We start from the raw sequence: 27,202 nt of genomic DNA, 5'->3' as shown, positions 1-27,202 counted from the left end.
AAAAAAGAAGAAAAAATGCACGACAATTTGTCATGCATAAAATAGGAAGACAAAAATTTGTTTGAGACGATCTTACAGGTCGTATTTTGTGACACATATATCTTATTTGGGTCCATGAAAAATTATTACTTTTTTATGTTAAGAGTATTAATTTTTATTGTGAGTATTGATATGATTGACCTGTCTCACAGATAAGGATTCGTGAGATCGTCTCACAAAGGACCTACTCAAAATGAAATGATTAAATTTATGAATTGACATGATTGTCCAGGGGAGAGAGATGGGGTGATTTATTTTTATTTATTTATTTATTATTATTATTATTATTATTACTTATAAATAATTTGTCCTTGTTTTATTCAGATATCATTTGTTAAAAATTATCTTTGTGTTTTCCGAAATATAGGTTACATTTACTTGTCCGTCACATACCTTAATGGGCCGACTTGGTTGTGGAGTTGTAGGCTTGACACAAACCCAAAGTAAAGGCCTGCTAAATTGATTCACGAGCCTATCAATTGTGGTCCACACGTTGTTCCTGCACCGTCGGAGCGAGCAGTCTCATCTTTGCAGTCTGAATCATCGTTGAAAGGGAGATCAAAGTAGACAAAGCCGGAAGTTTGACAATCTTCGGTACTTTGTGTTACATTTTCTCTTAAACTGAATTTTACCAAGTTAATAATTACGGAAGACGAACAAAGGAAAATGGGCGGAACAGAAGAAATTCTGACGGAGCTTCTCGGCATTGAAATGGAGCTTCAGGACGTTGAAGGTTTGATTTTTGATATTTTGAATTTTTTTTGCTTTGCTGTAAAATTTTTGGGCTATGCCTATGCTGATCCCTTTTTATTTTCTGAAGATGAAGAAATATCTATATGATTCATAGTGTAAAACGATATTTTCCTTGATATCGCTGAAATCGGTGATGCTAGCTAGGAGGTCAGATCCCTGCTTGGAGAGCTCGGACCACACGTTTGAACGCTGTCTGGGTGGTCGGATCTTCACCTTGGGAGCTCGGATCAGACACCTCGAAATCCAGAAACACAAACAAGAGTGTTAGAAGGGGGCCGGAAGGTTGTTCCGGCGTAGCCCCTCCGACGCTCAAGTCAGAAAACTGAGAGAGAAAACTGTGTGTGCAAAGAGAATGTGAAAAAGTATGAATGAATAAAACAATGAACGGAACCTGGTATTTATAGGAGAACAATAGAGTCCTAGTTTGGCAAATTAGGATCCTCAGAATCTTCGGAAGATTTGATTAGATCTTGCCCAGATTTGGTTTAGATATCGTGCCAGATTTGATTAGATCTTTGATGGGCTTTACCTTTCTGGGCTTTGATCTCTGTGGGCTACGCGCTTAATATCTGAGTAAGAGCTCTCGCAGGCATGGGCCCACGAGACGCTAGGACCTCCTGGGACCTCGGCTCGGGAGCTCGGCCGAGGGTTTTCGATCGTCCCGATAATAGCTTCTTGGAGGTCAGCTCGGGAGGTCGGCCAGGGAGGTCGTCCAGGGAGGTCGGCTGACCTCTCCAATGGCTGGAACTTCTGATATGGGAGGTCGGCCAGAGATGACCTCCCGGACAGCCTCAAGCTTTCTTCTGAATGCATGTTGGGCTTTGCTTGATATGGGCTATCGAGAGCGGGCCGAGCCCATCCTCCCACCGGGGGTATCACGAGTCCCCCCCTCAAGTCGAGCTGACGTTGAAGACCTGAAGCTCGTGGTTTCCTGAGCTCTCGATGGCCCATGATTATTCTGAGCTCACTGCCTCAGTACTACCGTGAGATCATGACGTCCGAGTGACTGGATGAGCTGGGAGGGAAAGCCAAAAATCTGTGGGTGCCTGAGCTCCCGGTGGCTCTTGTCTGTACCGAGCCTCGAAGTTTTTATGCTGTGCTGATCTGAGGTTACCAAGTTATAGGGAGCTCTGCCATCAGAAATTGAGTCTTCCGCTGAGCGTAATTTTCGATCGTCCTGAGCTGGAAGATGAAGTTCATAGTCGGGTTGAATGACTTAAACAAGGCACTCCACACTATGAAGTTCTAGCTGAACTGAGCTTAGGTTTGTGTCCCCTAAGCCACGCTGATTCCTTTCGGTGTCTGTGCTGAGCTGAGATGGTGGCGAGCTTCCAGCAATGCTGAATACGAAACGTCACTGCCAGCTGTCAGTTAAAAAGTAAGTTTCACATATTTCGATACAATCCAGGCCGTTTAAGCCTTTCGCGATCAACGATCAGATCTGCTCCTGGTCCCTCTATAAATACCCGTTACCCCTTTTACTTCATTTCCTACTTTCCCTTCATTTCACCTCGGCTCCGACCCTCCAAAATAATTCCTCAATCCTCCTGATCTCCCGGTCTTCTCTAGGTATTTATCTAATGACTTCCCCCAACATTTCTACCCAATCGACTTCTGAGGAGGTCTTCCGAGAGGTGGATCTATATGACTCCTTTACGGAGACCGTCCCGATGCTGGTTGGGGGCTCTGAGCCTGAGGGGGTCAGCTCCCGCCTCGACACTGGTGATGATGGTGCGGTCCTGAACCAGCTCCGCCTCAGTCACCCCGAGGAACCACTCAGGACGTCGGACCCCTGGTTTGAGCTCTACCCTTCGTGGTTAGACGCATCGGATGAGCCTCGCATCCGAGCTCTCTCCTATGCCCCCAGGGATTATAAGTTTATATTCCCTCATTCTGAAGAGAGAGCCCATAATGCCCCTCCCGGTTACTATACTTTCTATGAGGACCAATTAGAAGGTGGACTCAGGTTCCCTCTCCCCTCCTTCTTTCAAGAGCTGAGCCAATTTTACCAAATCCACCTTGGCCAGTTTTCTCCAAACGCCTTCCGCACTCTCTGCAACTTTGTGGTTCTTTTCAAAGCCTTAGCTTTTGAGGTCGACCCCCTAACCTTCTCTCATTTCTACCTCCCCAAGAGGTCAGAAGATGGTCCCTTCTATTTCTCAGCTCGGCCCAGCTGCCAGTTCTTTGAGGGGGCTCCGAGCTCTAACAAATTTTGGAAAAACCACTTCTTCTTCGTCCAACCTTCTGACTCATGGGATATCTGTTCACGATGGAGGGTTGCTCTACCTGAGCTCCCCTGTCCTGCCTCAGGTTTTCGCAAGAGTGATACTTTTCTGAGGCCCTTCGGGGTCATCCGGGGCCGGCGTTTCCATACCCCCACCCTTTTAGCTGAGGACCTCTTGAGCTACTATGGGCTCAGCTCGGCCAAAGTCTCTCCCAAGGGCAACGAGGGTATGGAGTTCAGCTCGTCCTCCCCCTGTAAAAAATTCTTCCCCCCACATTTTTTCTTTCTCTCCCCTTCTCTTTTTTTTTTTTTTTTTTTTTTTATGGATCTGACCTCTCTTCGACTTTTCACTTATGTCAGCAATTAGAGTCATGAACGCCCTGGTCCAAAAGGTTGCAGCCCGCAAGAAGCAACACGTCGGCTCGGCTGCTGTGAGCAAAGGTAAGGCCGGGGTCGCTGAGGTCAGTGCTGATGAGGTCACTGTGGTGGCTGCTACCGAGGCTCAGGGGGCCTCTCAGCCCACATCTTCTCGGAAGCGCCGAGCTCCGAGCACACCTGGCCCATTGGGTCAGTCCGGAAGCAGTGGGGAGCTCGGACCTCCTCAAACGGATGCTGTGCCTCTGCGGCAGTTTAAGCCGGACCCTCGTTCCAAAGTCTTCCGCAGCAGATCCGGCCTATTTGATATGTACCGGGATGACCACCGGATCATAGGGGCAGATCCCTCTGCATTGGCGGGGGCCCTTCTTCGGGACGTCATCTCTGAAGCTGACGCGGCATATCTCCAGGAGCTTAACTGGTCTGAGCTCGTCATGAGGTCCACTGCTGCCAGCGCCGAGGTAGCGCCTCCTTCTCTTCTCTCTTTCTCTCCATTTTTTTTTTTTTTTTTTTATATAATTGTTTTTTTTTTTTTTTTTTTTTTAGGCTGCCTTCTTGAATGCCGAGGTGGCTTTCCGGGCCACCAACCTTAGGAAGCAGTCTTCGAAGGATGCCCGGGCCTTCCAGGCGACCTCGGCCGAACTTGAAAAAAAACTTGCTGACCTTGCTGAGGCCCTTGCGAAGGAAAAGGCCAGTTCCCAGAGGCGGGAGGATGACATGCGCCAGGGCTTTGCAGCGGAGACCCTGAAGTTGAAGAATGAGCTGCGGATGGTGGAGGTCCAGCTTGAGGCGTCTCGAGAGGAGGCCAGATCAGCTGAGGAGAAGGCCATGACTGCCCAGGCTGCCTTGGCAAAGGGCTCTGAGGCTTTCAAGGAGGACTTCCTGAAATCAGAAGAGTTTGCCCTTACTGTTGCTGAAAGGGCTCTAGGCTTCATATATGTGGGCTTCGATGGCGCCGTGGCTCAGTTCAAGGAGGCTGGCTACCCTCCCGAAGGGTCCTCGGCCGACTTCCTTGATGCTCAGAAGGTGGTGGACAACCTCCCCCCCGAAGACCCGGAAGCTTGAGTAGCTTAGCTCCCCATCCCAGCTCACTTTTGTTTCGATTATTAGTCACATATTTTTTTTCTGTACTCCGTGTTGGATTTCTTGTATGAAAATTTTATTTCCTTATTCTGTCCCGTGTGAGGTCAGCCCATACGACGGGGACAAAATTCTAATTTGGTCAGGTCACCCAGAGAGAAGTAAAAACTAAAATAAACCCGTGAGGTCACGCTGAGAGAGGGCGGCTGGGCTCTGGAGCTCGGCCGAACACTTGACAAGATAATACACCAGTGAGGTCACGCTGAGAGAGGTCGGCTGGGCTCTGGAGCTCGGCCGAGCACTTAACCACCATAACTTGGTAAGACTAAAATTTCGATGAGCTCGGCTCGGTCTTGGGAGCTCGGCCAGCCACTTAACCGTAATAACTTGGTAATAATTAAAACAGCGATGAGATCGGCTCGGCCTTGGGAGCTCGGCCAGCCACTTAACCGTAATAACTTGGTAATAATTAAAACAGCGATGAGATCGGCTCGGCCTTGGGAGCTCGGCCAGCCACTTAACCGTAATAACTTGGTAATAATTAAAACAGCGATGAGATCGGCTCGGCCTTGGGAGCTCGGCCAGCCACTTAACCGTAATAACTTGGTAATAATTAAAACAGCGATGAGATCGGCTCGGCCTTGGGAGCTCGGCCAGCCAATCATCCATAATAACTTGGTAAAAATAATACCTCGCTGAGATCGGCTCGGCCCTGGGAGCTCGGCCAGCCAATCATCCATAATAACTTGGTAAAAATAATACATCGCTGAGATCGGCTCGGCCATAGGAGCTCGGCCAGCCAATCATCCATAATAACTTGGTAAAAATAATACCTCGCTGAGATCGGCTCGGCCATGGGAGCTCGGCCAGCAACTTAACCATACTTTTGGAACGTAAAATTCATGCCGAGCCGAGGTGAGCTATGAGGCTCCTGAACTGACTGAGGGTGAAAACCCTTATCATACTTGGCGTGACCAAGATGAGGTGAGCTCTGGGCTCCTGCACTGGCTGAGGGTGAAAACCCTTCTCATACTTGGCGTGACCAAGATGAGGTGAGCTCTGGGCTCCTGATCTGACTGAGGGTGAAAACCCTTCTCATACTTGGCGTGACCAAGATGAGGTGAGCTCTGGGCTCCTGCACTGGCTGAGGGTGAAAACCCTTCTCATACTTGGCGTGACCAAGATGAGGTGAGCTCTGGGCTCCTGATCTGACTGAAGGTGAAAACCCTTCTCATACTTGGCGTGACCAAGATGAGGTGAGCTCGGGGCTCCTGATCTGACTGAGGGTGAAAACCCTTCTCATACTTGGCGTGACCAAGATGAGGTGAGCTCTGGGCTCCTGCACTGGCTGAGGGTGAAAACCCTTCTCATACTTGGCGTGACCAAGATGAGGTGAGCTCTGGGCTCCTGATCTGACTGAGGGTGAAAACCCTTCTCATACTTGGCGTGACCAAGATGAGGTGAGCTCGGGGCTCCTGATCTGACTGAGGGTGAAAACCCTTCTCATACTTGGCGTGACCAAGATGAGGTGAGCTCTGGGCTCCTGCACTGGCTGAGGGTGAAAACCCTTCTCATACTTGGTGTGACCAAGATGAGGTGAGCTCTGGGCTCCTGCACTGGCTGAGGGTGAAAACCCTTCTCATACTTGGCGTGACCAAGATGAGGTGAGCTCTGGGCTCCTGATCTGACTGAGGGTGAAAACCCTTCTCATACTTGGCGTGACCAAGATGAGGTGAGCTCGGGGCTCCTGATCTGACTGAGGGTGAAAACCCTTCTCATACTTGACGTGACCAAGATGAGGTGAGCTCTGGGCTCCTGCACTGGCTGAGGGTGAAAACCCTTCTCATACTTGGCGTGACCAAGATGAGGTGAGCTCTGGGCTCCTGATCTGGCTGAGGGTGAAAACCCTTCTCATACTTGGCGTGACCAAGATGAGGTGAGCTCTGGGCTCCTGATCTGACTGAGGGTGAAAACCCTTCTCATACTTGGCGTGACCAAGATGAGGTGAGCTCGGGGCTCCTGATCTGACTGAGGGTGAAAATCCTTCTCATACTTGGCGTGACCAAGATGAGGTGAGCTCTGGGCTCCTGCACTGGCTGAGGGTGAAAACCCTTCTCATACTTGGCGTGACCAAGATGAGGTGAGCTCTGGGCTCCTGCACTGGCTGAGGGTGAAAACCCTTCTCATACTTGGCGTGACCAAGATGAGGTGAGCTCTGGGCTCCTGATCTGACTGAGGGTGAAAACCCTTCTCATACTTGGCGTGACCAAGATGAGGTGAGCTCTGGGCTCCTGATCTGACTGAGGGTGAAAACCCTTCTCATACTTGGCGTGACCAAGATGAGGTGAGCTCTGGGCTCCTGATCTGACTGAGGGTGAAAACCCTTCTCATACTTGGCGTGACCAAGATGAGGTGAGCTCTGGGCTCCTGCACTGGCTGAGGGTGAAAACCCTTATCTGCAATAATAATAATTTCTAACAAAAATGCATAATTTTATTAATGTATCTGAATAAAGCATCAAAACTTGACGTCCTTGTATTGAAAGTAAATGACATAAAAAAGAACTAAAGCTTCTATCAATATCTAAGCATAATATTTGCGGAGGTGATAAGCATTCCATGGCCTCTTCAATTTCTTCCCTGTCCAGTCCTCTAAGTAGTAGGCACCTGAGCTGAGCTTTTCCACCACTTTGAACGGCCCTTCCCATTTTGGATCGAGCTTTCCGACCTTCTCTTCCTGAACCTTCTTAAAGACCAAGTCTCCCACCTGGAAGCTCCTCTGAATGACCTTTTTGTTGTAAGACTGGGCTATGCGTCTCTTGTAAGCTTCCATTCTTATGGCAGCGGCTTCTCTTTTTTCTTCCACGAAATCCAAGTCTGCTGCTCGTCTCTCATTGTTTTGCTCATCATAGAATGTGACGCGAGGTGTCTCTTCTCCGATCTCCGCCGGAAGCACGGCTTCATTTCCATAAACTAGGCTGAAAGGCGTCTCCCCCGTGCCTATTTTTGGGGTGGTCCTGTATGACCAAAGCACGCTGGGGAGTTCCTCCACCCAATTAGCTTTCGCGCTCCCGAGTCTGGTCTTCAGGCTCTGCACTAAGGATCTGTTGGTGACCTCCACTTGGCCATTGCATTGAGGGTAGGCCACGGAGGTGAAGTGCTGCTGTATCTTCATCTCTTTACACCAGGCTTGGATCCGGCTTCCTTGAAATTGCCTTCCGTTGTCGGATATCAACTTCCTCGGGACCCCAAACCTGCAGACGATGTTCTTCCAGAGAAATTTGAGTACCTCATTTTCAGTTATCTTAGCCAAAGCCTCAGCCTCTACCCACTTTGAGAAGTAATCTATGGCCACGAGCAAGAATTTTTTCTGGGCTGGGGCCGGGGGAAAAGGTCCCACGATGTCGATCCCCCATTGGTCAAACGGGCAGGCTGCCACAATACTCTTCATTAGGGCAGCTGGTTGATGTTGGAGCTTACCATGACGTTGGCAGCTGTCGCATGAGATGACGATGGCTAGAGCATCTTTTAACATAGTGGGCCAGAAATATCCGGCCAAGAGTGCCTTTCGTGCTAGAAAGTAAGATCCCAAGTGATTCCCGCAACAGCCTCCATGAATCTCTCTTAGTACATAGTTAGATTGCTTGGGACCCAAACACTTCAGAAGAGGCCGAGAGGCTGACCTCTTGTAAAGAGTTCCGTTGATCATTACAAACCGAAGGCTTCTTCGCTTCATCCTGTAAGCCTTCTTCGGATCTTCGGGGAGCACCCCATCTTTCATGTAATCTAATAACTCGGCGCGCCAGTCATTGTCTTCATGCTTAGGAGAGGGGTAGTGCACAGAAGGGCTTAGCTCTACTTGGACCACCACCTCTCTTGATTTCCAGCTGTGGAGCGAGCTGGCCATTTTAGCAAGGGCGTCGGCTCCCTCATTCTCCTCTCGGGGGATCTGCTTAAAAACCAGTTCTGTAAAGAGTTCTTTAGCTGCTTCCACCGCTTTTACGTATTCTATCAATCTTTCATTCTTGATGTCGTATGATCCATTCATTTGGTGGGCCACCAGCTGAGAATCAGAGAAGATGTGGACTCGAGCTGCTCCGACCTGCCGTGCTGCTCTTAGACCCGCTAAGACCGCTTCGTATTCTGCCTCATTGTTGGATGCCCTAAAGTCTAGCCTCACGGCTAACTTTAGTTCATCCCCTTTTGGAGAGATTAATAACACACCAACTCCGCTGCCTTCATTGGTGGATGAACCATCCACATAGACCTTCCAAAGATCTTCCATCTCCACATGCAAAGTCTCGGCCAAAAAATCGGCCAAGGCCTGCGCTTTGATTGCGGTTCGAGGCCCATATTGAATGTCATATTCCCCTAGTTCAGTGGTCCACTTTACCAACCTTCCTGAGATATCAGCATGCGTCATTATTTTCCCGAGAGGGCTGTTGGTGAGGACCATAATGGGGTGAGATAGAAAGTAAGGCCTTAGTCTTCGAGCTGTTGTGACCAAGGCCAGAGCGAGCTTCTCCACAACTGTATATCTGAGCTCCGCTCCCTTGAGGGCGTGAGAGATGTAATATACGGGGCTTTGTTCCGTGCCTTTCTGCCTGACCAAGACTGAACTAACAGCCATCTCAGTGGCCGAGAGGTAGACATACAATGGTTCTCCTGGGGCTGGTTTGGCTAATATGGGGAGCTCCGCCAAATGCTTCTTCAGATCCTCGAATGCCCTCACGCATTCTTCATCCCATTCGAATTTTTTAGCTTTCCTGAGGACTCGGAAGAAGGGTAAACTACGATGTGCCGCTCTTGAAATGAATCGTGACAAAGCGGCGATTCTCCCGACGAGCTTCTGGACCTCCTGGAGATTCCCAGGAGGTGTCATAGATTGAATAGCTTTTACTTTCTCAGGATTGGCCTCAATTCCCCTTTCTGTTACCATGTACCCAAGGAATTTCCCACTTTTGACCCCAAAAGTGCATTTTTGGGGGTTCAGCTTTAGCCTGTAAGATCTCAAAGTGGCAAAGGTTTCACGGAGATCCTTTATGAGATCAGCCGAGTTCTTCGACTTTACAAGAATATCATCCACATACACTTCCACATTTCTTCCGGCCTGGGCTGAGAAAATCTTGTCCATGAGCCTTTGATAGGTGGCTCCCGCATTTTTTAATCCGAAAGGCATCACTACATAACAAAACGTCCCTTCGGAAGTGATGAAACTCACTTTGTCCTGGTCTTCTTCTGCTAAGGGGATCTGATGGTATCCTTGATAAGCATCCATCAAACATAAGTACTGATGACCTGCGGTGGAATCAACCAGTTGGTCTATCCTCGGCAAGGGGTAACAATCTTTTGGACAAGCCTTATTAAGATCTCTGAAGTCGACGCACATTCTCCATGTTCCCGAGCTCTTGGGGACCAGGACAACATTTGATAGCCATGTTGGGAAAAAAATCTCCCTAATGTGTCCTGCCTTAAGAAGCTCGTCTACCTGTTCTTTTATTACCTTGTCTTTCTCGGGGCCAAAATGCCTCTTCTTCTGTTTGACTGGCCGGGCTTCAGGGAGAGTGTTGAGGTGGTGTTTCATTATCCCGGGGCTGATCCCCCGAAGCTCTTGTGGAGACCAAGCAAATACATCAATGTTAGTTTTTAAACAAGCCAGTAGATCATGCTTGGTTTCGGGATCAAGATCAGCCGCCACCCTGACACTCCGTTGGACCCCTATTTCCACCGTTTCTGGCTCCTCTTCTGAGGTGAGCTGAACCTCTCTTCTGGAGGTCATATTTGGTTGGGCCACAATCATCCCTACCTCGGTCCGGGATCTTTTGACTTCTTGCCTTACCTCATCCACATAACATCGTCGAGAGGATTTCTGATCCCCCCGACTACTCCTACTTCATTCCCCACAGGATATTTCAGCTTTTGATGATAGGTAGAGCTTACAGCTCGGAAGTCGGCCAGGGCAGGTCGGCCAAGTATTCCGTTGTAGGAAGAGGGGGCATCCACCACAGTAAAACATGTCATTTTTGTGATGCGGTGAGGTCCCGCCCCTAGGGATAAGGGGAGCATGATTTGCCCTACAGTTTGGACCGCATGTCCTGTGAAGCCAAATAAAGGCGTAGAGATATGATCAAACTCGAAACCTTCCACTTTCATTTGGTCCAGGGTTCTTTTGAAAATAACGTTAACTGAGCTTCCGGTGTCAACAAAGATTCTTGCGACGTCATAGTTGGCGATAGTAAGAGTGACTAATAAGGCGTCGTTATGAGGTGCCACAACACCTTTCATATCATCCGGCCCGAAGCCAATGACGGGGTCATCTTTGGGGGCAAGGTCTAACCCCAAACTTTCCAATCTCCGACCATGAGCTTTACGAGCCCTGCCCGAATCTCCGTCGGTGGCGCCGCCCGTTATCATGTGGATTATACCTCTGGTCGGATCATTAGCAATCTGCTGGACCTGAGGGCCTTGATGTCGCGGGGGGTCATCTCGACCCCCGCGGTTGGGTCGGTTCTCCCGGGGTTGTGGCCTCTGATTAACCCCAGGAGGTCCCCGATCCCTTCGATCATCTCGATAACTTCCTTCTGATCGAGCTAGGAGGTTCTTCATGCGAGGGTCTCTTTGCATGATTCTTTGGACCTCTTCCCCCAATTTCTGGCAATCATTGGTGACGTGACCGTACTCTTGATGGAACTCACAAAACTTATCTGAGGGCGGTAAACGCGGCCCTTTCTCGGCTTGTTTCGGTCGCTCCAGCTTTCTTCTTTCTTCACAAATGGCCATGGCTCTTTCCAAGCTCATTGCCAACGGGGCATAAGGGAAAGGTCCAGGACCTCGGCTCCGTTCCTCTGTTCTTTCTGCAGGCCTCTTCCTACTTGGTTCCACTTTCTCTTTCCCCTTATTTTTATCATCGGGTCGGATATCCACTCGCCTTTGCCTTTGTGCATCTTCAAGATTCACGTATTTCTCAGCTCGGCTCAGGAGCTCATCATAACTTTGAGGGGGTTTCTTGACCAAGGAATTGAAAAATTGTCCCCCTCGGAGCCCTTGCGTGAAAGCATTTACCAAGGTTTCTGTTGCTGCAGCTGGGACCTCCAAGGCCGCACTGTTGAATCGTCTAATGAAGTCCCTCAGCGAATCTGTATCTCCTTGTTTCAAATTGAATAGGCCCAATGAGGTTTTCAAGTATTTCTTACTTGCAGCATACTGGTTTATGAATAGGGTGCTGAATTCTCGAAAGCTGGTAATGGAATGTGGCGGGAGCAAATCGAACCACCTCTGGGCGGGTCCCACTAGGGTGGTAAGGAAGACCCGGCATTTGACCCCATCTGAGTATCGGTGAAGCAAAGCAGAATTATTGAACCTTCCAAGGTGTTCTTCGGGGTCAGTACTTCCATCATAATCCTTGACGGTTGGTTGGCGGAAATTAACGGGGAGGTCTTCATTCAGTATCTCGAGGGAGAGTGGGCTTTCTCTGTCCAATACGGGAGGTCGGCCCCCCATTCGCCTGCCAAGCCTCCTGACTTCCTCCCAAATGGCTTCCATATGCTCAGGAAGAGGGGGAGGAGGAGGAGGAGGAGGAGGAGGTTGTTGTGGCGGTGGTGATGGAGTACGATTTCGACGGAGGGCCTCATTCACAGACCTATTAATCAACTGGGCCAATTGGTCTAGACTAAGATCAGCCACACCTCTGCCTTGGCCACCTCCGGGACCTCGGTTACCATCTGCATGGCCCTGATTGCCACCTCCGGGACCTCTGTTACCATTTGCATGGCCCTGATTGCCACCTCCGGGACCTCTGTTACCACGCGCAGGGCCTGTTCTTATACCTGTTCGTCCCCACATGTCTACGTCTTCTCAGTATATTCCCACAGACGGCGCCAATTGATATCGCTGAAATCGGTGATGCTAGCTGGGAGGTCAGATCCCTGCTTGGAGAGCTCGGACCACACGTTTGAACGCTGTCTGGGAGGTCGGATCTTCACCTTGGGAGCTCGGATCAGACACCTCGAAATCCAGAAACACAAACAAGAGTGTTAGAAGGGGGCCGGAAGGTTGTTCCGGCGTAGCCCCTCCGACGCTCAAGTCAGAAAACTGAGAGAGAAAACTGTGTGTGCAAAGAGAATGTGAAAAAGTATGAATGAATAAAACAATGAACGGAACCTGGTATTTATAGGAGAACAATAGAGTCCTAGTTTGGCAAATTAGGATCCTCAGAATCTTCGGAAGATTTGATTAGATCTTGCCCAGATTTGGTTTAGATATCGTGCCAGATTTGATTAGATCTTTGATGGGCTTTACCTTTCTGGGCTTTGATCTCTGTGGGCTACGCGCTTAATATCTGAGTAAGAGCTCTCGCAGGCATGGGCCCACGAGACGCTAGGACCTCCTGGGACCTCGGCTCGGGAGCTCGGCCGAGGGTTTTCGATCGTCCCGATAATAGCTTCTTGGAGGTCAGCTCGGGAGGTCGGCCAGGGAGGTCGTCCAGGGAGGTCGGCTGACCTCTCCAATGGCTGGAACTTCTGATATGGGAGGTCGGCCAGAGATGACCTCCCGGACAGCCTCAAGCTTTCTTCTGAATGCATGTTGGGCTTTGCTTGATATGGGCTATCGAGAGCGGGCCGAGCCCATCCTCCCACCGGGGGTATCATCCTAATAATGATAAGTTATTGAATATCGAATGCATAAAGTGTGTTGGTATCTTGGTTAATATGCACATGTGTTGCGCGATTTATATGCTAAAAGCTGGAACATCTATGTCCTGAATTAACCTATCCCTCTTCCTGTTCAGTGTTGAGACCTTCCTTGTTTAAGATTTTGCCTGAGCTCGAACTATTGCGACCACGGTGGAATCTTTTCGCTTGTACTCCCAGTTGTCGCTGCTCGTGGAATGATTTGAACACACATTTCAAATGGTTTATGGTGAAATTTATCGCTTTTCTATGTCATGTGCGTTTGCTTCGACAGAACGCAACAGCATGGCGAGAGAATCTTTTTTTGAAAATTCATTTGTAATTAACAATCCATATTTCCACTCCAAACTCATTACATGGCCCTGGCGTGTTTTGGCCCCTCCCCCAATTATGTGGAGATGGCTTTGGAACTGTCCTGGTCATTCTTGTAGGTATTACACCAGTGATTTTTTGAATACTTTTTCCGCGTAGTTATTTTTAAGTGTTCATAGTTTGATAGAATATCATTGGTTGAATATTAACTAATAGTTTGTAAGTTTTATTTATGAGCTATTGCTGTCTTCTCCAGAGCAAATAAAGGTATTGCTCAATCAACAGGAAATGCTGCATGAGAGATATACTGAGCTTAAAGCCCTTTTGGAACAAAGTGAATCATCTACAAGTCACGGTGGTGATGAAACTACTGTTTCTGTTGAGAATTGGTCTGGACCATTTGAATGGGACTACCAAGCTGATGATGTTAGGTTTAATGTATTTGGCATATCTTCTTATCGTGCAAATCAGCGAGAGGTTTGTGTTGTTCTTGATGTTCTGAACAATTATCGTATCTTAAGCTATAAGCTTCAAGAAACTCTTTAGGGAAACTCCTATTGCTTAATTGGCAACAACCAACTCATCTCTGCATTGTCATTTATAGTTTTATGAAAGTACTGTTTTGAATTTTTGAGTACTCTAATTGATGCTTTTGTTTTATTTCCTGTGAACTAAATGCTAAAAGAAGCCAAGAATATTATGTATGCTACGTAGCTCGCGAGTCTTGAGAAAATTTCTCATCATGTTGTGTTATGTGCTTGGTTGATTGCTCTACCACATTTCCTGTATACTATTCTGACCCAGCTGATATTTGTTAAAATGAAAATAAAATTATAACAGATGGTTGCTCTATCCATTTTTCCACTTGCTTGAGCTATGATGTAATAGATCAACACGTGCTCTTCTAATGTATGGCCTCTGATAGACTTGATCATATTCATTACAATAGTTATTTGCTGTTGTTTCCAAGTGCATCTTACACATCTATATTCTCTGACTTTATTCTGCATACACGAGAATTTCGAGGCAGTTTCTAGGTCATCGCAGAAGCAAAGCTATATGCCAAAATCCGTCTTATGCATTGCCAAAACTACTAATGAGATAGAGGGGCAAAGAACTTATGTGAACATTTCCAAACTCAAATTTTACTAGGAGCTAGCTGGATTACCTGCCTTTTCATTTATATCAACTAAACATAACTTATCTTATCTTGTAAGCGAACTACATAAATCTGCAACTTTCCCTGTTTCAATGCATCTCTTGTTAAGCCCTTTTTTTCCCTATAACTGAAACACCTTTGGCTCCAGTTTGGTCTATTTGAATAGGTGGATTATTGTTTATGATTTTTTCCTCACACATTCATAATTATAAGTCCGTGCTGTGATGACGTGATCCAATCACAGCTGATAAGTTTTTATGAACAGATTATCAACGCAGTCATGTCTGGGAGAGATGTTTTGGTTATCATGGCAGCTGGTGGTGGCAAGAGTCTGTGCTACCAACTTCCAGCAATCCTTAGAAAGGGTGTTGCTCTTGTTGTCAGTCCTTTACTGTCTCTTATTCAAGATCAGGTAGGAAGCTCATCAGTTCAGGCTACTTTTGCCACATGCAAACTCAATCTATGTTCTTTCCCTTTTAAACAATTTCTCCAGGTAATGGGCCTGGCTGCTTTAGGCTTACAAGCTTTTATGTTGACATCAACAACAAACAAGGATGAAGAGAAGTTCATATACAAAGCTCTTGAAAAGGGGGAAGGAGAGCTCAAGATATTATATGTCACACCGGAAAAGATATCAAAAAGCAAGAGATTTATGTCCAAATTGGAAAAGTGCCATCATGCTGGTCGCCTCTCTCTAATTTCCATTGATGTAAGAATGTGACATAATTCTCTAAACTCTATATGGCACGCACACATACCGAAATACAATCTCCTTCCTTTGCAGTGAAGTCTTTGAATAATCTTGTAAATTTTGGTTGCATGTTCATATCATCAGGTTTGTTTCTTTTGAGCTCCTGGAGGTGGAAACTTGTTTCATATGTAAAATAAACTTCCATACCAAACCAAAAGATTAGATTCACCTAGTTTCATGTTTCCTTTTAAATTGAAAAGTGTGTGTCATAAATCCTTATCAGTGTTTTAAGTTATTATTTTACTATAAAGTGGAAATAAAGTCTTGAGAGTTAGATAATCAGACCAGGCACTTTCCATGGGTGTAGTGATGTTGGTCCATCCATGAAATTGCTAGGTTGTGGTCACGGATTGACCTCTTAAACTATATGCCTTATCAAAGGGAAAAGAAGTTGAAAGAGTCAAGGCCAATTAATTTATTAACGTTTGCTTCCTAGATAAATATTCGTTTCCCTTGTCTTAAGACTTGCATATAGCTACATGGGCTTTTTAGATTAAAAATTGCTGAATTTTGTGCTTCTAGTGATCATTCCATAACAATTATGGAGGGAAAGTACAAATAATTTTCGGGCGTATCTACTTGTTAAATGTGTTTATGCTCTTGAACTATTTAACCACGCCATAGAGTTTCTGGAGAATCAGAAACATACTTTGTGTACTTGTAGATGTTATCGTCCTCGTGTAGCTATCGTGTAGCTATCGGATAAGCTGGGCTTAGACTTGTAGAGTGGGCCATGTCAACAAATTTGAATGAGAGGCCGGTATCAATGAAAGAGGGCAGTTTGTAATTTGGATGCAAGCGAGTGGCAACTTCTGCGAATAACTCCCTTACAGCACTGCAGTACTAAATTGAGTCGAATTTGTTTATTGTCGTGTTAGTCTCAAGCACGAGCTATAAATTCTTAGTATTTTAAAAAAAATTCAATATTATTCACAATCTTCTTTATCCTTAATTAATATTTAAAATACATGTTTTGATGACTAATTTTATAAAGCCGAAAGAGTATTTATGATGTCCAACCGAGCTTGGCCTGAGCTCGATTGATGTCATAGATCAAACTTGTTGAGCCGCCAGTTCCTGTAATGCATGTGGTCCTTATTTGATATTGAACGTTTACTTTCACAGGATAGTCATTTATGCGAGTGATGTCTGAAGCTATCCTATCTCTTTTTTTGTTTCCCGTGAATAGCAATATGTACAAGAGCGTTTTGGGGGATGAATCACCATACCTTCAGCTTAAACAATTATGTTGAATTTTCTTCCTTTTCCTGTCAACACATATTCACTTTTCAGCTGTTCCAATTGCTACAAAATAAGTTAACCATTTAAATTATGCTTTTATTTCTTCAAATGCTTTGCAGGAGGCACATTGTTGTAGTCAGTGGGGTCATGATTTTCGTCCCGACTACAGGAATCTTGGTATATTAAAGACTCAGTTTCCTGATGTTCCTATTGTTGCTTTAACTGTATGTCATGCTATTTGATGATACATTTCCTTCACCAGCAGACTCAAGCTTTAGTTCTATAGGATTTAACTCATATTTGTTTCTAGGCAACAGCTACAAAGAAAGTGCAAGAAGATCTAATGGACATGCTACATATTTCGAAAAGCATTAAATTTGTTAGCTCTGTGAACAGGCCCAATCTCTTTTATTTGGTATTACTTTCATTAGTTTCTCGTCCAAGATATTATGAACTTTATTAATTTGTATTTTAAAATTCGGTACTTTCCGCTGCTTGTTTATGTTTTGAAACGTGTGACTTTGCAGGTACGAGAAAAATCATCAGTTGGAAAGACAGTCATTGATGATATAGCTGAATACATACAAACGTCATATCCAACTAATGAATCTGGAATAGTGTATTGCTTTTCCAGAAAAGAGTGTGAACAGGTGCAGTTCTCTTTCCCTGCTTGACTTAATCATCAATGTTCGTCAAATAATGGAGCGTGTCTATGTGAAAGTGATGCTGTGAAAGAGGGGATTTGGGGAAGGGGGTATTAACATTTTGGCTTGGGCCGTGATAAGAAGATAACTGATAGCAGGTATAATTATCGATGTGTAAAATGTGTAGTCTGAAAGTTCTAGGACATACTTGAATGGCCATGTTGCTCAAGTTGTTGCCTATGTCTGACGCCCAATCAAGACTTAGAAGATAACTAATGGTAGGTAAAATTCTGGATGTGAAAATTGTGTAGTCTGAAATTTGTAGCACATACTTGAATGGTCATGTTGCTCAAGTTGTTCCCTAATGGCTGATGCCCAGTCAAGACTCAAAAGTGAAAAATAAATATATTACGTTTATTGCTAATTATGCTCGGTGGGTTGGCATAGTTGGGTGACCCTGAAATTTTTTAAAGTTAGAAATTTGCCATTGAATGCCACAAATGCAGGTTGCAAAAGAATTGCAGGATAGGGGGATTTCAGCTGGTTTTTATCATGCAGATATGGACGTGCATGCTCGTGAAAAAGTTCATATGAGGTACAAGTTTGCCAATTAATTGCTCATATCAATGGAATTCTGACAAATTCTGCTTGTTTAATTATGTCTGCAAGAATATTAAACTGGAAGCGGGCAGAAAGACATTGTGCTGATACTCTAATTTATAAGACTACTAATATTATGCGAATTTTTAATTTGGCTTGAATAGTTCATTTAGGTTTCAGTATCTTTGAAATTGCTTGCTTTCCAATTTTTCAAAAGGCTGGTGTTGCCATGGTAATGTGTCTTTGCTGAAATGGGCTTATCGCATGGTTTGGTGTCATAGGTGGAGCAATGCCAAGTTACAAGTCATTGTTGGCACGGTATGTAAAGGAGTTCTTTTATATTATTCCGATATTATAAGGTCAAATAATCATCGGAGATTGTTTCTTGCAGGTGGCATTTGGAATGGGAATCAATAAACCAGATGGTCAGGAACTCTTAGTTACTTTCTAGTTCTTTTCAATACTCATTTGAACCTCTATTCAGAAATCGTCTGATATCTGAGATAGTTCATATTTATGGAAATAAGTTATTTATTAGGTATATAAAATGGTTTGTTGTTTATCAACTAAAATAAATCTCACTGGCATAGAGGTCCAACAGTTGTCATAATCTTTGCAATCTATAACTGATGGTGATACAGTATTAACTGATGGTGATACAGTATTAATGCCAAGAATGGATATGATGACAAAGTATCATAAATAATTAGAAAGTTATATAAGTATTAGGCATGAAATTTGTACGAATTTGTTAGGAGTACTTCATAGCAAACTATATGTATAATGTTGGTTGTGTTGGGGTTAATGAGAATCGATGGATTTCTTATTTCTTCCTTTCCCTGCTTTGGTTTTGTCCCTTTCTCCATCCCGCTTTCTTAAGTTTCTGGTTTTCTCTTCACAAAATTCCCTACTTTCATTTTTCTTTTAAAATATATGGAGTTGGCACTCGCTCAAAAAGAGTGTTACTATAACACTGTCTCAGTTCGTATCAGATAGTATATAGCTTTTTTATATTTTTATTATAGAGTGTTTTTTTTTGACCATTTGCAATCATAATGCCTGGTTACAGTCAGATTTGTCATTCATCACAGCTTAAGCAAATCAATGGAGACATATTATCAGGTTTGTGTTCTCTTGAGGCTTGAAAACGATTTTTTTCATTATAGTTTTTATACTTATAATTTCTTCGATTGCAGGAGAGTGGGCGAGCCGGAAGAGATGGGCTTCCTTCTGAATGTTTGCTGTACTTTAGACCTGCTGATGTGTCTAGGCAGGTTGTTTTCTTTTAACCGATTATTACGTTAATTTTACAGCTAAATCAATATCGTGAATCTTGAGTCCATTCTTTTTTCTGCAGAGTTCAATGGTCTTCTATGAAAATTCAGGGTTGCCAAATCTCTACGACATTGTAAAGTATTGTCTGGTATGGTTCTTTTATTCTCAATATACCATAGTCTTCCCTTTCCCTATTAAAATTCTTTTGGATGGATAAAATGTGCTTTTAGAGAATAGTTGTTTAAAAACTTTGGTACTGAGATTTTTATCTCTGTCATTTATCTGTATTCTTGTATTGATCTGCGGGAATAATTTTCATCTGTGGATAAACATTGTTGAATTGCTACCTTCTTCTGTTTTCATCTCCTATTATCTGTTGCATCCGTGAATATCTATACCTGAAGCAAAAATGAATCTATAATGTGAATATACTTAGTGAATAACTTGATTGATTTAGAAATTTGAAGCCGAATAGAATGATTTTGCATGGACTATGGAACCCCAACCTGAAGTGAACGTGAATAACTTCACTAAATTAGACATTTGAGTTCTAATCAAATAAAAATATATAATTTTGCATGGACAATGAAATCAGGGTTCAATTCATTATGATTTTTCATTACAATAACTTGTCTACTGTTGACAAGTTATTAGTTTTCGCCTCAGCTTTCATTCTTATCATGTAGTCTAAAAGGCAGTGTCGTCGGGGTGCTTTCTTCAGACATTTTGCCGAGCCTCTACGAGACTGTAATGGTGCGACTTCATGCTGGCCACTCTTTAAGATAAATATTTTACTTTTTCTGCTTTCTTTAACTAACTGACCATTATTTTCGTTCTATCTCAGGGATGTGTGATAACTGTGTTTCTAATACAGAAATTAAGGAATTGGATGTCTCTGGTATAATACCCTCAATTGGTTTTCTGAATCAAATTTCTTATGATTTTATTTAATAGGTCAAGTTCTTATGAACAAAGCTTATTCATAACTAAGAACTAACCCACTTCAAAGAGTAACCAAAACTTCTATGGCGTAATGGCCAAAATTCTTGATGGTCATCTAATGTTACCTTTACGCACCCCTGCTCATTTCACTTAATTCTTCTTCGGTGTAGCAGAACAACACTCTATTATTTGCGTGAGTAGGAAGCAAATGTAGTCTTACAGTTGATTTGATATCAGGTCACACAAAACATATGGTATCATTATTGCAAGAAACGCAAGAGAATGACCAGAGACTGACAATGCTGCAATTGGTTGACAAGATGAAGATCAAAAATAAGAATTCAAGTTAGTTCTACTGCTGGTAACTTGATATATAATGTTATCTACATGGTCTCAAGTGGAGATGAGATGATTCCCTTACCCCTGACAAATTACGAACTAGTTTGATAATGCGATTTTCTAGCATTTTTAACACTTGGCTATCTATACAATCCATATATATAGATTCTATATCACAAACTTTTTAAGGAAATAATTTGAAATGAATGGTCACTATAAGTTGGAATTTTATCGATGTTGTAACTTTAGAATCCTACATTCTTTGCACTTTATTTATCATAAACTAAACTGCAGTCGTGATGGGGTTCCATAAATCCTCACAATTCTTTTATAGATTTTTGTTAGTCTAGGTCTCCTGAAGGGAACTAAGAGAAACCTTGAATAGGGACTAGAGATCATATCAATATAATCCTAAATTTCTAATTAAACCTCATAATTACACAAGAAGGAAGCCACGTCCATGGAATTACTCTGTTGTGTTTGTCCTTAACTTATTTTTTAAGTGACTATCTTTAGAAATTTCTTATGCATGAACTGACTTCTCGACCCTTTTCTTTAATTTCCATCAAAGCTTGTAGATTTAGCTATGCTAATTAAAAACTTAGGTTGTATTTGAATTGATGATTTGAAGATTGGGATTTCAAATTTCAAATCCACAATACAATTCCTTTGGTTTGTTTAGGCAAAACCACTTGACAATAAATTTTTATTGTCAAATCGCAAATAGTTATTTTTTTAGTCACTGCCGTGAATTTCAAATTTATATTAAATATGAAATCATCTCAAATCCTCCACTCAAATAGTTCTTCAAATCCAAATCCTTCGATCGAAATGCAACCTTAGAGTAATATGCTTTGTAAGGTGCATTGTTAATAGTCCTGTCCTAAGATACTGAGTTATATTTACTTTGCCCTGCTATCGACCAACAAAGAATAACATTATCAAGAAAAAAGTTAAGATGTTTGGCAAAAAAAGGTTTTGTTAATAGTGTTGCTAAGAGTTTAAATTTCATCATTTTTAATTAAGTGCTGCTTAGCATCAATGCTTGAGTTCTGCATGATATGCATTATTTTGGTCTTTATGCAGATCCCGAGCTGAAAAAGGAGGAATTGGAACAGCTTGTAATTCAGCTCATAGTGGATAGGGTTTTGGTAAGAATTCCAGTATTCTTTACTATATAAGCTACCTTCCATTGTTTCGTCGCATCTTCTTTTTTGTCTGAAACTTGGCTTTCATTACATCTTGTCACTACGTTAAAAAGCACTGGATGGTCGGCATCTGTTCTATATTGTGATATTTGGCTGCCAAACTACACGTAAATAATTGCTTAATTATGAAAATAAAAAACAGGGCAAACAACTACGACACAAGAGCCAGTTTTCCGTCCACTGTTAATCACGGAAGATAATACTTACCTGGCAAACTTGAAAGTGGTTGCTGCTGGTTTGTTAGAAGCTAAAATAGATAATTCTATCTAGAGCCTTCTTGTCAACTTTTTATTGTGGGATTGTCGTCTCCTTTTCTCATGGGATTGTCGTCTCCTTTTCTCATGCAGAAAGAAGAATTTCAGCATACTGCTTATACCACAAATGCTTATGTGACCGTAGGGCCCTTTGCAAAGCAAGTCTTGCATGGTAACGGTGCTCCATTCTCAATAATAACAGTACATACAGAGTCAATATGCTGATATTATTTGCAGAATGTGATACTCGATCATTTTGTTTAGTTGTGAAGGTAGTATATGCATTATCGGCTTCAATTCTTTGTTGCCATTATATTCATATACAAAAAATTGTGTTAACTGGGCTACCTTTTCCCATTTCAACTCTACCGATGAAGTAAAACTCTTTTTTCCCAGAAAGTAATAATATTTCATCTCCGATGATTCTTTTAACACGAGTTAAAAATCCTAGCCGACTGCTGGATGTCGCTATTTTCATATATTTATGTACTATTTTGTTGCAGATGCAAGATTTATATGAGGGGGTGACAGGTCAATTTACTGTGTAGGTGGACGAAACCTAGATGTTTAGAAAAACCACATATAAAATTAGATTCATATTTTGCCAGGTCTGTCCGCTAATGATTCATGCAGACATACTTCGATATTGTGAATATTATGTTAAATTTAAAACGTGCAGAGGATGCAAAAATATCTAGCCTAAAAGCCAGGTGCTATACTATGTTGGAGATAATGCTGTCTGTGAGATTGTCTAGCGTTGTGATCTACGACATTTATCCTTCCACTTTCAGGAAAGAAGATAGTGAAACTAGAAGTTTATAGCGGACAGAGAAATAGCTTACCAAATTCAAAAACTTCAAAGCGAGGGAAATCTCATGGACTGGAAGTTAAGCTCGATGATCTAAGAAAAGAACTCGCGTCAACTGAAGGAGGAATCTTTCCTCATTCAGTTTTATCCACTCAGCAAATAGACAAACTGAGCACCGAGAAACCAAAATCTACCGAAGAGGTTTGATTCCAAATGCATGATCAAAAGATGTCATTCTGATTTTCTGAGAAAATGGATTGTCCAAAAGCTGTTGTTGGTTCCATTTATTTTTGCAGTTGGAGTCGATTATCGGGAAGTTGAAAACCGAGAAATACGGGAGAAGAATTATTGAAGAAATTACGAAGTATGAATCCAACCAGCGGCTGGATGATGAATCAACAGGCAGAGCTGGTAAGAAGTTGAAGACAAAGAAAGCTTTTATTGTTGTAGAGAGCAGTGAAGATGAAGTATGAAACTAGGCTCATTTTAAGGCCAAAGCCCATTTTGGGACCTACTTTAAATCCCGGTTGTAAAATGAATTCAAACCTCTTTTAGACAACTAAGATTTATTTAGGAAAATTATTTTGCTAAACTTACATTGTTTTGATTAAGTTAAGATGTTAAAGTACTAGTATTCACAAACAAGCAGCAAAATTAGAGTAAAATCAACTCATAATTGGGAGTATGCCGGCTTTCATTTCAGAATGTGGTAGTTTTTGGTAAATAACGGTTATGATATCTGGATATTGTATCGATTGGATGTTTTGAAATGAAAATTATTAACAGATAATATTAAATTATCGAATATTTTTAGGATTAAATAGAAATATTAGTCAAACGTCAATAAATCAAATGTGGATGCTGTATCCAACAAGAAGAGGGATATTTTTGTACATTACACATCAAATTACTACGTAAAAAAATAAATAACTTCTAGATTTATTTTCTTGGTAGGGTTGAATTTTTGCATATAACAGGAAAATACGTCAAAGGAAGTCGGTGGCCCCAACTATGAATCCAATTTTCTCTCATATTCGAAAATTTCGGTTCAATAATTTTGAGCGAAATATATAAAAATGAACATTCTGGTATCTTTTCAAATTTATTGCATAGTTTATAGTCAGCGTAGCTACACAAAGCTAAAAGATACTTTAATACTTGGACGCGTAAGGAAAAAAATCATCATACTACCACAAATTTGCATGTTCAACGATATACCTCTATATACTATATACACATACAAATATAATATAAGCATAACGGTCTTTTAATTAATTTTGTCAAATCAGTTTCTTATCCGAATGATCCGTGAAAAAAATATTATGTAAAAATATTAACTTTCACTACATAAATCGGATCAATCTTGTTTCACACGAGACCTATCCACAAAAAAGAATATATTATTATGATAACATTCCAGAACGGAAAAAAAATCTCAGAATCTCTATTGAAATAGCATTCGTAATAATACTAACGAGATGTGTATCCAAACTAGTATTTAAAGACTTGGAACTATGAATTGCATAGGTTGCAACCAAAACTGTCATTACATGATAAAATGAAATTGTCAGTTTCTTGAACAGATGAACTATTTAATGACCCCATCCTCAGGGAAACATACAACATTGCCAAATGTGCAAAACGCAACTCACCGTTAATTACAAGTACACTTAGCGTTTGCAGTGTAAATACTGGAGAGTGATAGTAGTCCAGTACAGCAAGTACATGGGAAACTTGGAGCCACTAGTAAGCTCTAACCCACCTGCAAGAACCAACAAGTCGTGCACTCCGTTAAATTCCGTCCGAGAAATGAAGTGCAGCTAGGATTCTCAAAGCTAGTTGTGAAATCGGAACTTGTGGAAATTAGTCGATAGGCCCATAGCATCATAAGAAAGCAGGACTTATCATATTTCTCGCGCAATAGTGACGATAACAGTGAAAACTGCAGTTCAACAGAAAATGGATGTGCACTTCTTGTGATCATTGTCTAAGAAGTTCTCAAACTCAATGAAATCATTAAAAGCAACTGGATGTAAAGAAACTACCCCAAAGGAACAAGCATTTGCTAACGTGTAATAACTGGCATATGAGCAAGGATTAATTGGTACCTTAAGGTCCAACAACCATCCATCAAGCAAACACTACAGCCATGAAACTGAAGCAACTCAATAGCCAATATCACTTGGGTCTCCCGTGTACTCAGCAATTTCGTCAAGCCTCACATTAAGCATCTCATGTGTATCCGCATCACGAACTAAACCCGTATCCTTCTCCGAATCATGCTCTAACAGAGTACCATACACACCCTTGTGTCTACCACACAAAACAAGCACTGGGCCCCCACGTCTTGGAAGAGCAGTTTCCAAGAATTCTTGTTCCACTCCTTGTATCAACTCTCTGCTCTCATCCATAGAAACGTCGCACATTCCTGGCCCCACAACATCAACCACCACTCCTTTTTTCAAGAACAATCTCCCACCCTTCCAATCCTTCCTTATAATTCTAACCCTTATGTGATTCATCAGCCAATTCACTCTCTCGTTGACCATTTTTTCGTCTTCATGACTCGTCTTCCTCATAGAATTCCTATGTCCTTTCCCTATATAAACCTTTTCCTCTTTAATCTTCAATTCCTTTAAATTTCTCAAGCATTTCTCCTCTTCCGCAGAACCCAATTCTGCCACATCCTTGCTTTGAATTTTCACCTTCTCCTCGCTTCCTGAGAGTCTCAAAACCAGTATCTCTCCACTTCTCCTCACCTCAACAACCTTAGCTTTCATTCCTATTTCCCTGCCACTCACTATTCTCACCTCTTTCCCAATATTTAATCTTTTCTTTTCTGTTTCATCCCTCATTTTATCCTGCTTCACATTTGCATTCCCGAGATTTGCAGCACCTTTACCGTTACTTTCAATTCGATTCTCACTGAACTCCTCAGTGAATCCCAATCCCCCTCTCCCCGTCCTTTTCATAACCTCCAAAACTTTTACATCCTCCTTTGCATTACGCCCTATTCCCATGCCCTCTTTCCACCCATACCCCGACAGCAACGCCAAACCAAACCCTTCCACTGGCACATCCCTAAAGTCGTCCATCCCAGCATCCTCCGGTAGCTTCTCCAAGTCCTCTTTCAACCTTCTCAACTCCAAATCTGATATCGATCCACCACGATCATCGACAGCAGGTGCCTGGCGGATATTAAGTCCATAAGCCATCGAGTTGTCGGCGGCTTCGGAATTGGGTCGATCATCAACCTCGAACTGGAGGGACGAATCTGAACCGTTGGATTGAGAAAGCGAAGGGAGATTGGGGAGGTTTTTCAGTTTCTTCGTTGGGCGCCATTGGTTGGGAATAGGGGCAATAGTTTTGACTTTGGGCTGAGGTTGTGGTGGAGCTTCGGCGGGATCGAATTCCCTTATATAGTTTCCGGCGGCGGCTGATGTGGGTGGTGGGTCATCCGCTAAGACGGCGGACCTCGCCTGTTTTTTGCGATTGGATTGGGATTTCGACTTAAAATCAAAGGAGAAACTCATAGTAGTCAATTTAGAGAAGAAACCTTCGATTCTCGGATATGTAAAGAAACCCTAATCAGTTTCGGGGTCGGAATTGGAACAAAATCAATCAATCACGCCATTAAATTAAATTTACACATAATTGAATTTCAAAGCATATTCCTTCAAATAATTTTGAGATTGAAATTAGTAAAATTTAGAAGGGAACAACATATTTTGTTCTCATTATCAATTTTTTTTTTCCAATTTAGAAAATTATCAATGTCTAATATGAAATGAATATATATCGGTGAAAATATTGATATAATTATAATTGAAAAAAATATCAATTAATAAACTAAAAAATTATAAATTAATTGATAATATAAAAAATAAATAAAATATGACTAAAATTTAAAAAATATCAATTATATATCTGAAAATAGAAAGGAAAAGATGAAAAATAAAGTAATTTAGTCATATTATTATTAGTGTTAAAAGTGAAGATTAAAAATTAGGGGTGTCAAAATGCGACACGACCCGTCAACCCGACATGAATCAATACGAAAAAAATCAGATTCGGGTTGGGGTTTTTCGGGTTCGGGTTGGGTGGGTTCGGGTTAGTGTTATGTTAGACAGATTTCGGGTTGAGTCGGGTTGGGTCGCATGTTGACCCGCGAACTTTTTTTTTTGAAAATATTACCTATATTTTGAACAAAATTTATTGTATATTTATATGATAAATTTTCATCATTTAATATTTATTTTGTAAATTTTTATTTTTTAATAATTTTTTATTTGATTTAGTAAATTTATTTTTAATTTTATACTATTAAAATTTTAAATTTAAATCGAATATTTTGTTATTATGTATTTAAATTAAAATATTATTATTATTTTTTTATTTGTTATTAATTTTTTTCATTAACTTTTTAAAAAAAAAATTAAAAAAAAAATAAAATTCGGATTAGACGGGTTAGATGAGTTGAGTCGGGTTATATGGATTCGTGTTCGAGT

The 27,202-nt window shown here is 42.2% G+C and overlaps 2 protein-coding genes across 8 annotated transcripts; one reads left to right on the top strand and one right to left on the bottom strand.

Moving 5' to 3' along the window:
* Window positions 1-492: 492 nt before the first annotated feature.
* LOC140825096 (ATP-dependent DNA helicase Q-like 2) lies at window positions 493-23,305 on the top strand. Of its 6 annotated transcripts, none has more exons than XR_012116580.1 (20): window positions 493-772; window positions 13,729-13,949; window positions 14,897-15,043; window positions 15,125-15,340; window positions 16,744-16,848; window positions 16,935-17,039; window positions 17,152-17,274; window positions 17,775-17,863; window positions 18,150-18,186; window positions 18,260-18,293; window positions 18,938-18,990; window positions 19,065-19,142; window positions 19,226-19,291; window positions 19,830-19,896; window positions 19,988-20,041; window positions 20,323-20,430; window positions 21,511-21,575; window positions 21,980-22,058; window positions 22,495-22,596; window positions 22,678-22,843. XR_012116580.1 is itself a non-coding variant. In XM_073186631.1 (20 exons), exons 1-20 carry the CDS (start codon window positions 706-708, stop codon window positions 23,165-23,167), a joined length of 2,055 nt encoding a protein of 684 aa, XP_073042732.1. In that variant the 5' UTR covers window positions 506-705; the 3' UTR covers window positions 23,168-23,305. The 6 variants fall into 6 exon arrangements, 5 of the variants coding, with proteins under 5 accessions (XP_073042735.1, XP_073042734.1, XP_073042732.1 ...); XM_073186631.1 differs by lacking the exon at window positions 22,495-22,596 and adding an exon at window positions 22,991-23,305 and having other exon boundaries at window positions 506-772; window positions 16,744-16,801; window positions 16,942-17,039; window positions 22,678-22,895; XM_073186632.1 differs by lacking the exon at window positions 22,495-22,596 and adding an exon at window positions 22,991-23,305 and having other exon boundaries at window positions 507-772; window positions 13,758-13,949; window positions 22,678-22,895.
* An 868-nt stretch (window positions 23,306-24,173) lies between these two features.
* Window positions 24,174-26,358, bottom strand: LOC140825095 (protein MOS2-like). 2 transcript variants are annotated; one of them, XM_073186627.1, is made up of 2 exons: window positions 24,803-26,356; window positions 24,174-24,456 (listed from the first exon to the last, which is right to left on the bottom strand). In XM_073186627.1, exon 1 carries the CDS (start codon window positions 26,225-26,227, stop codon window positions 24,860-24,862), a length of 1,368 nt encoding a protein of 455 aa, XP_073042728.1. In that variant the 5' UTR covers window positions 26,228-26,356; the 3' UTR covers window positions 24,174-24,456; window positions 24,803-24,859. The 2 variants fall into 2 exon arrangements, with proteins under 2 accessions (XP_073042728.1, XP_073042730.1); XM_073186629.1 differs by lacking the exon at window positions 24,174-24,456 and adding an exon at window positions 24,468-24,636 and having other exon boundaries at window positions 24,803-26,358.
* Window positions 26,359-27,202: the final 844 nt, after the last annotated feature.

The sequence above is a fragment of the Primulina eburnea genome, chromosome 3 (assembly GCF_022965805.1).
Source record: "Primulina eburnea isolate SZY01 chromosome 3, ASM2296580v1, whole genome shotgun sequence".
Lineage (NCBI taxonomy): Eukaryota > Viridiplantae > Streptophyta > Magnoliopsida > Lamiales > Gesneriaceae > Primulina > Primulina eburnea.
This window is presented reverse-complemented; position numbering and strand designations above follow the sequence as displayed.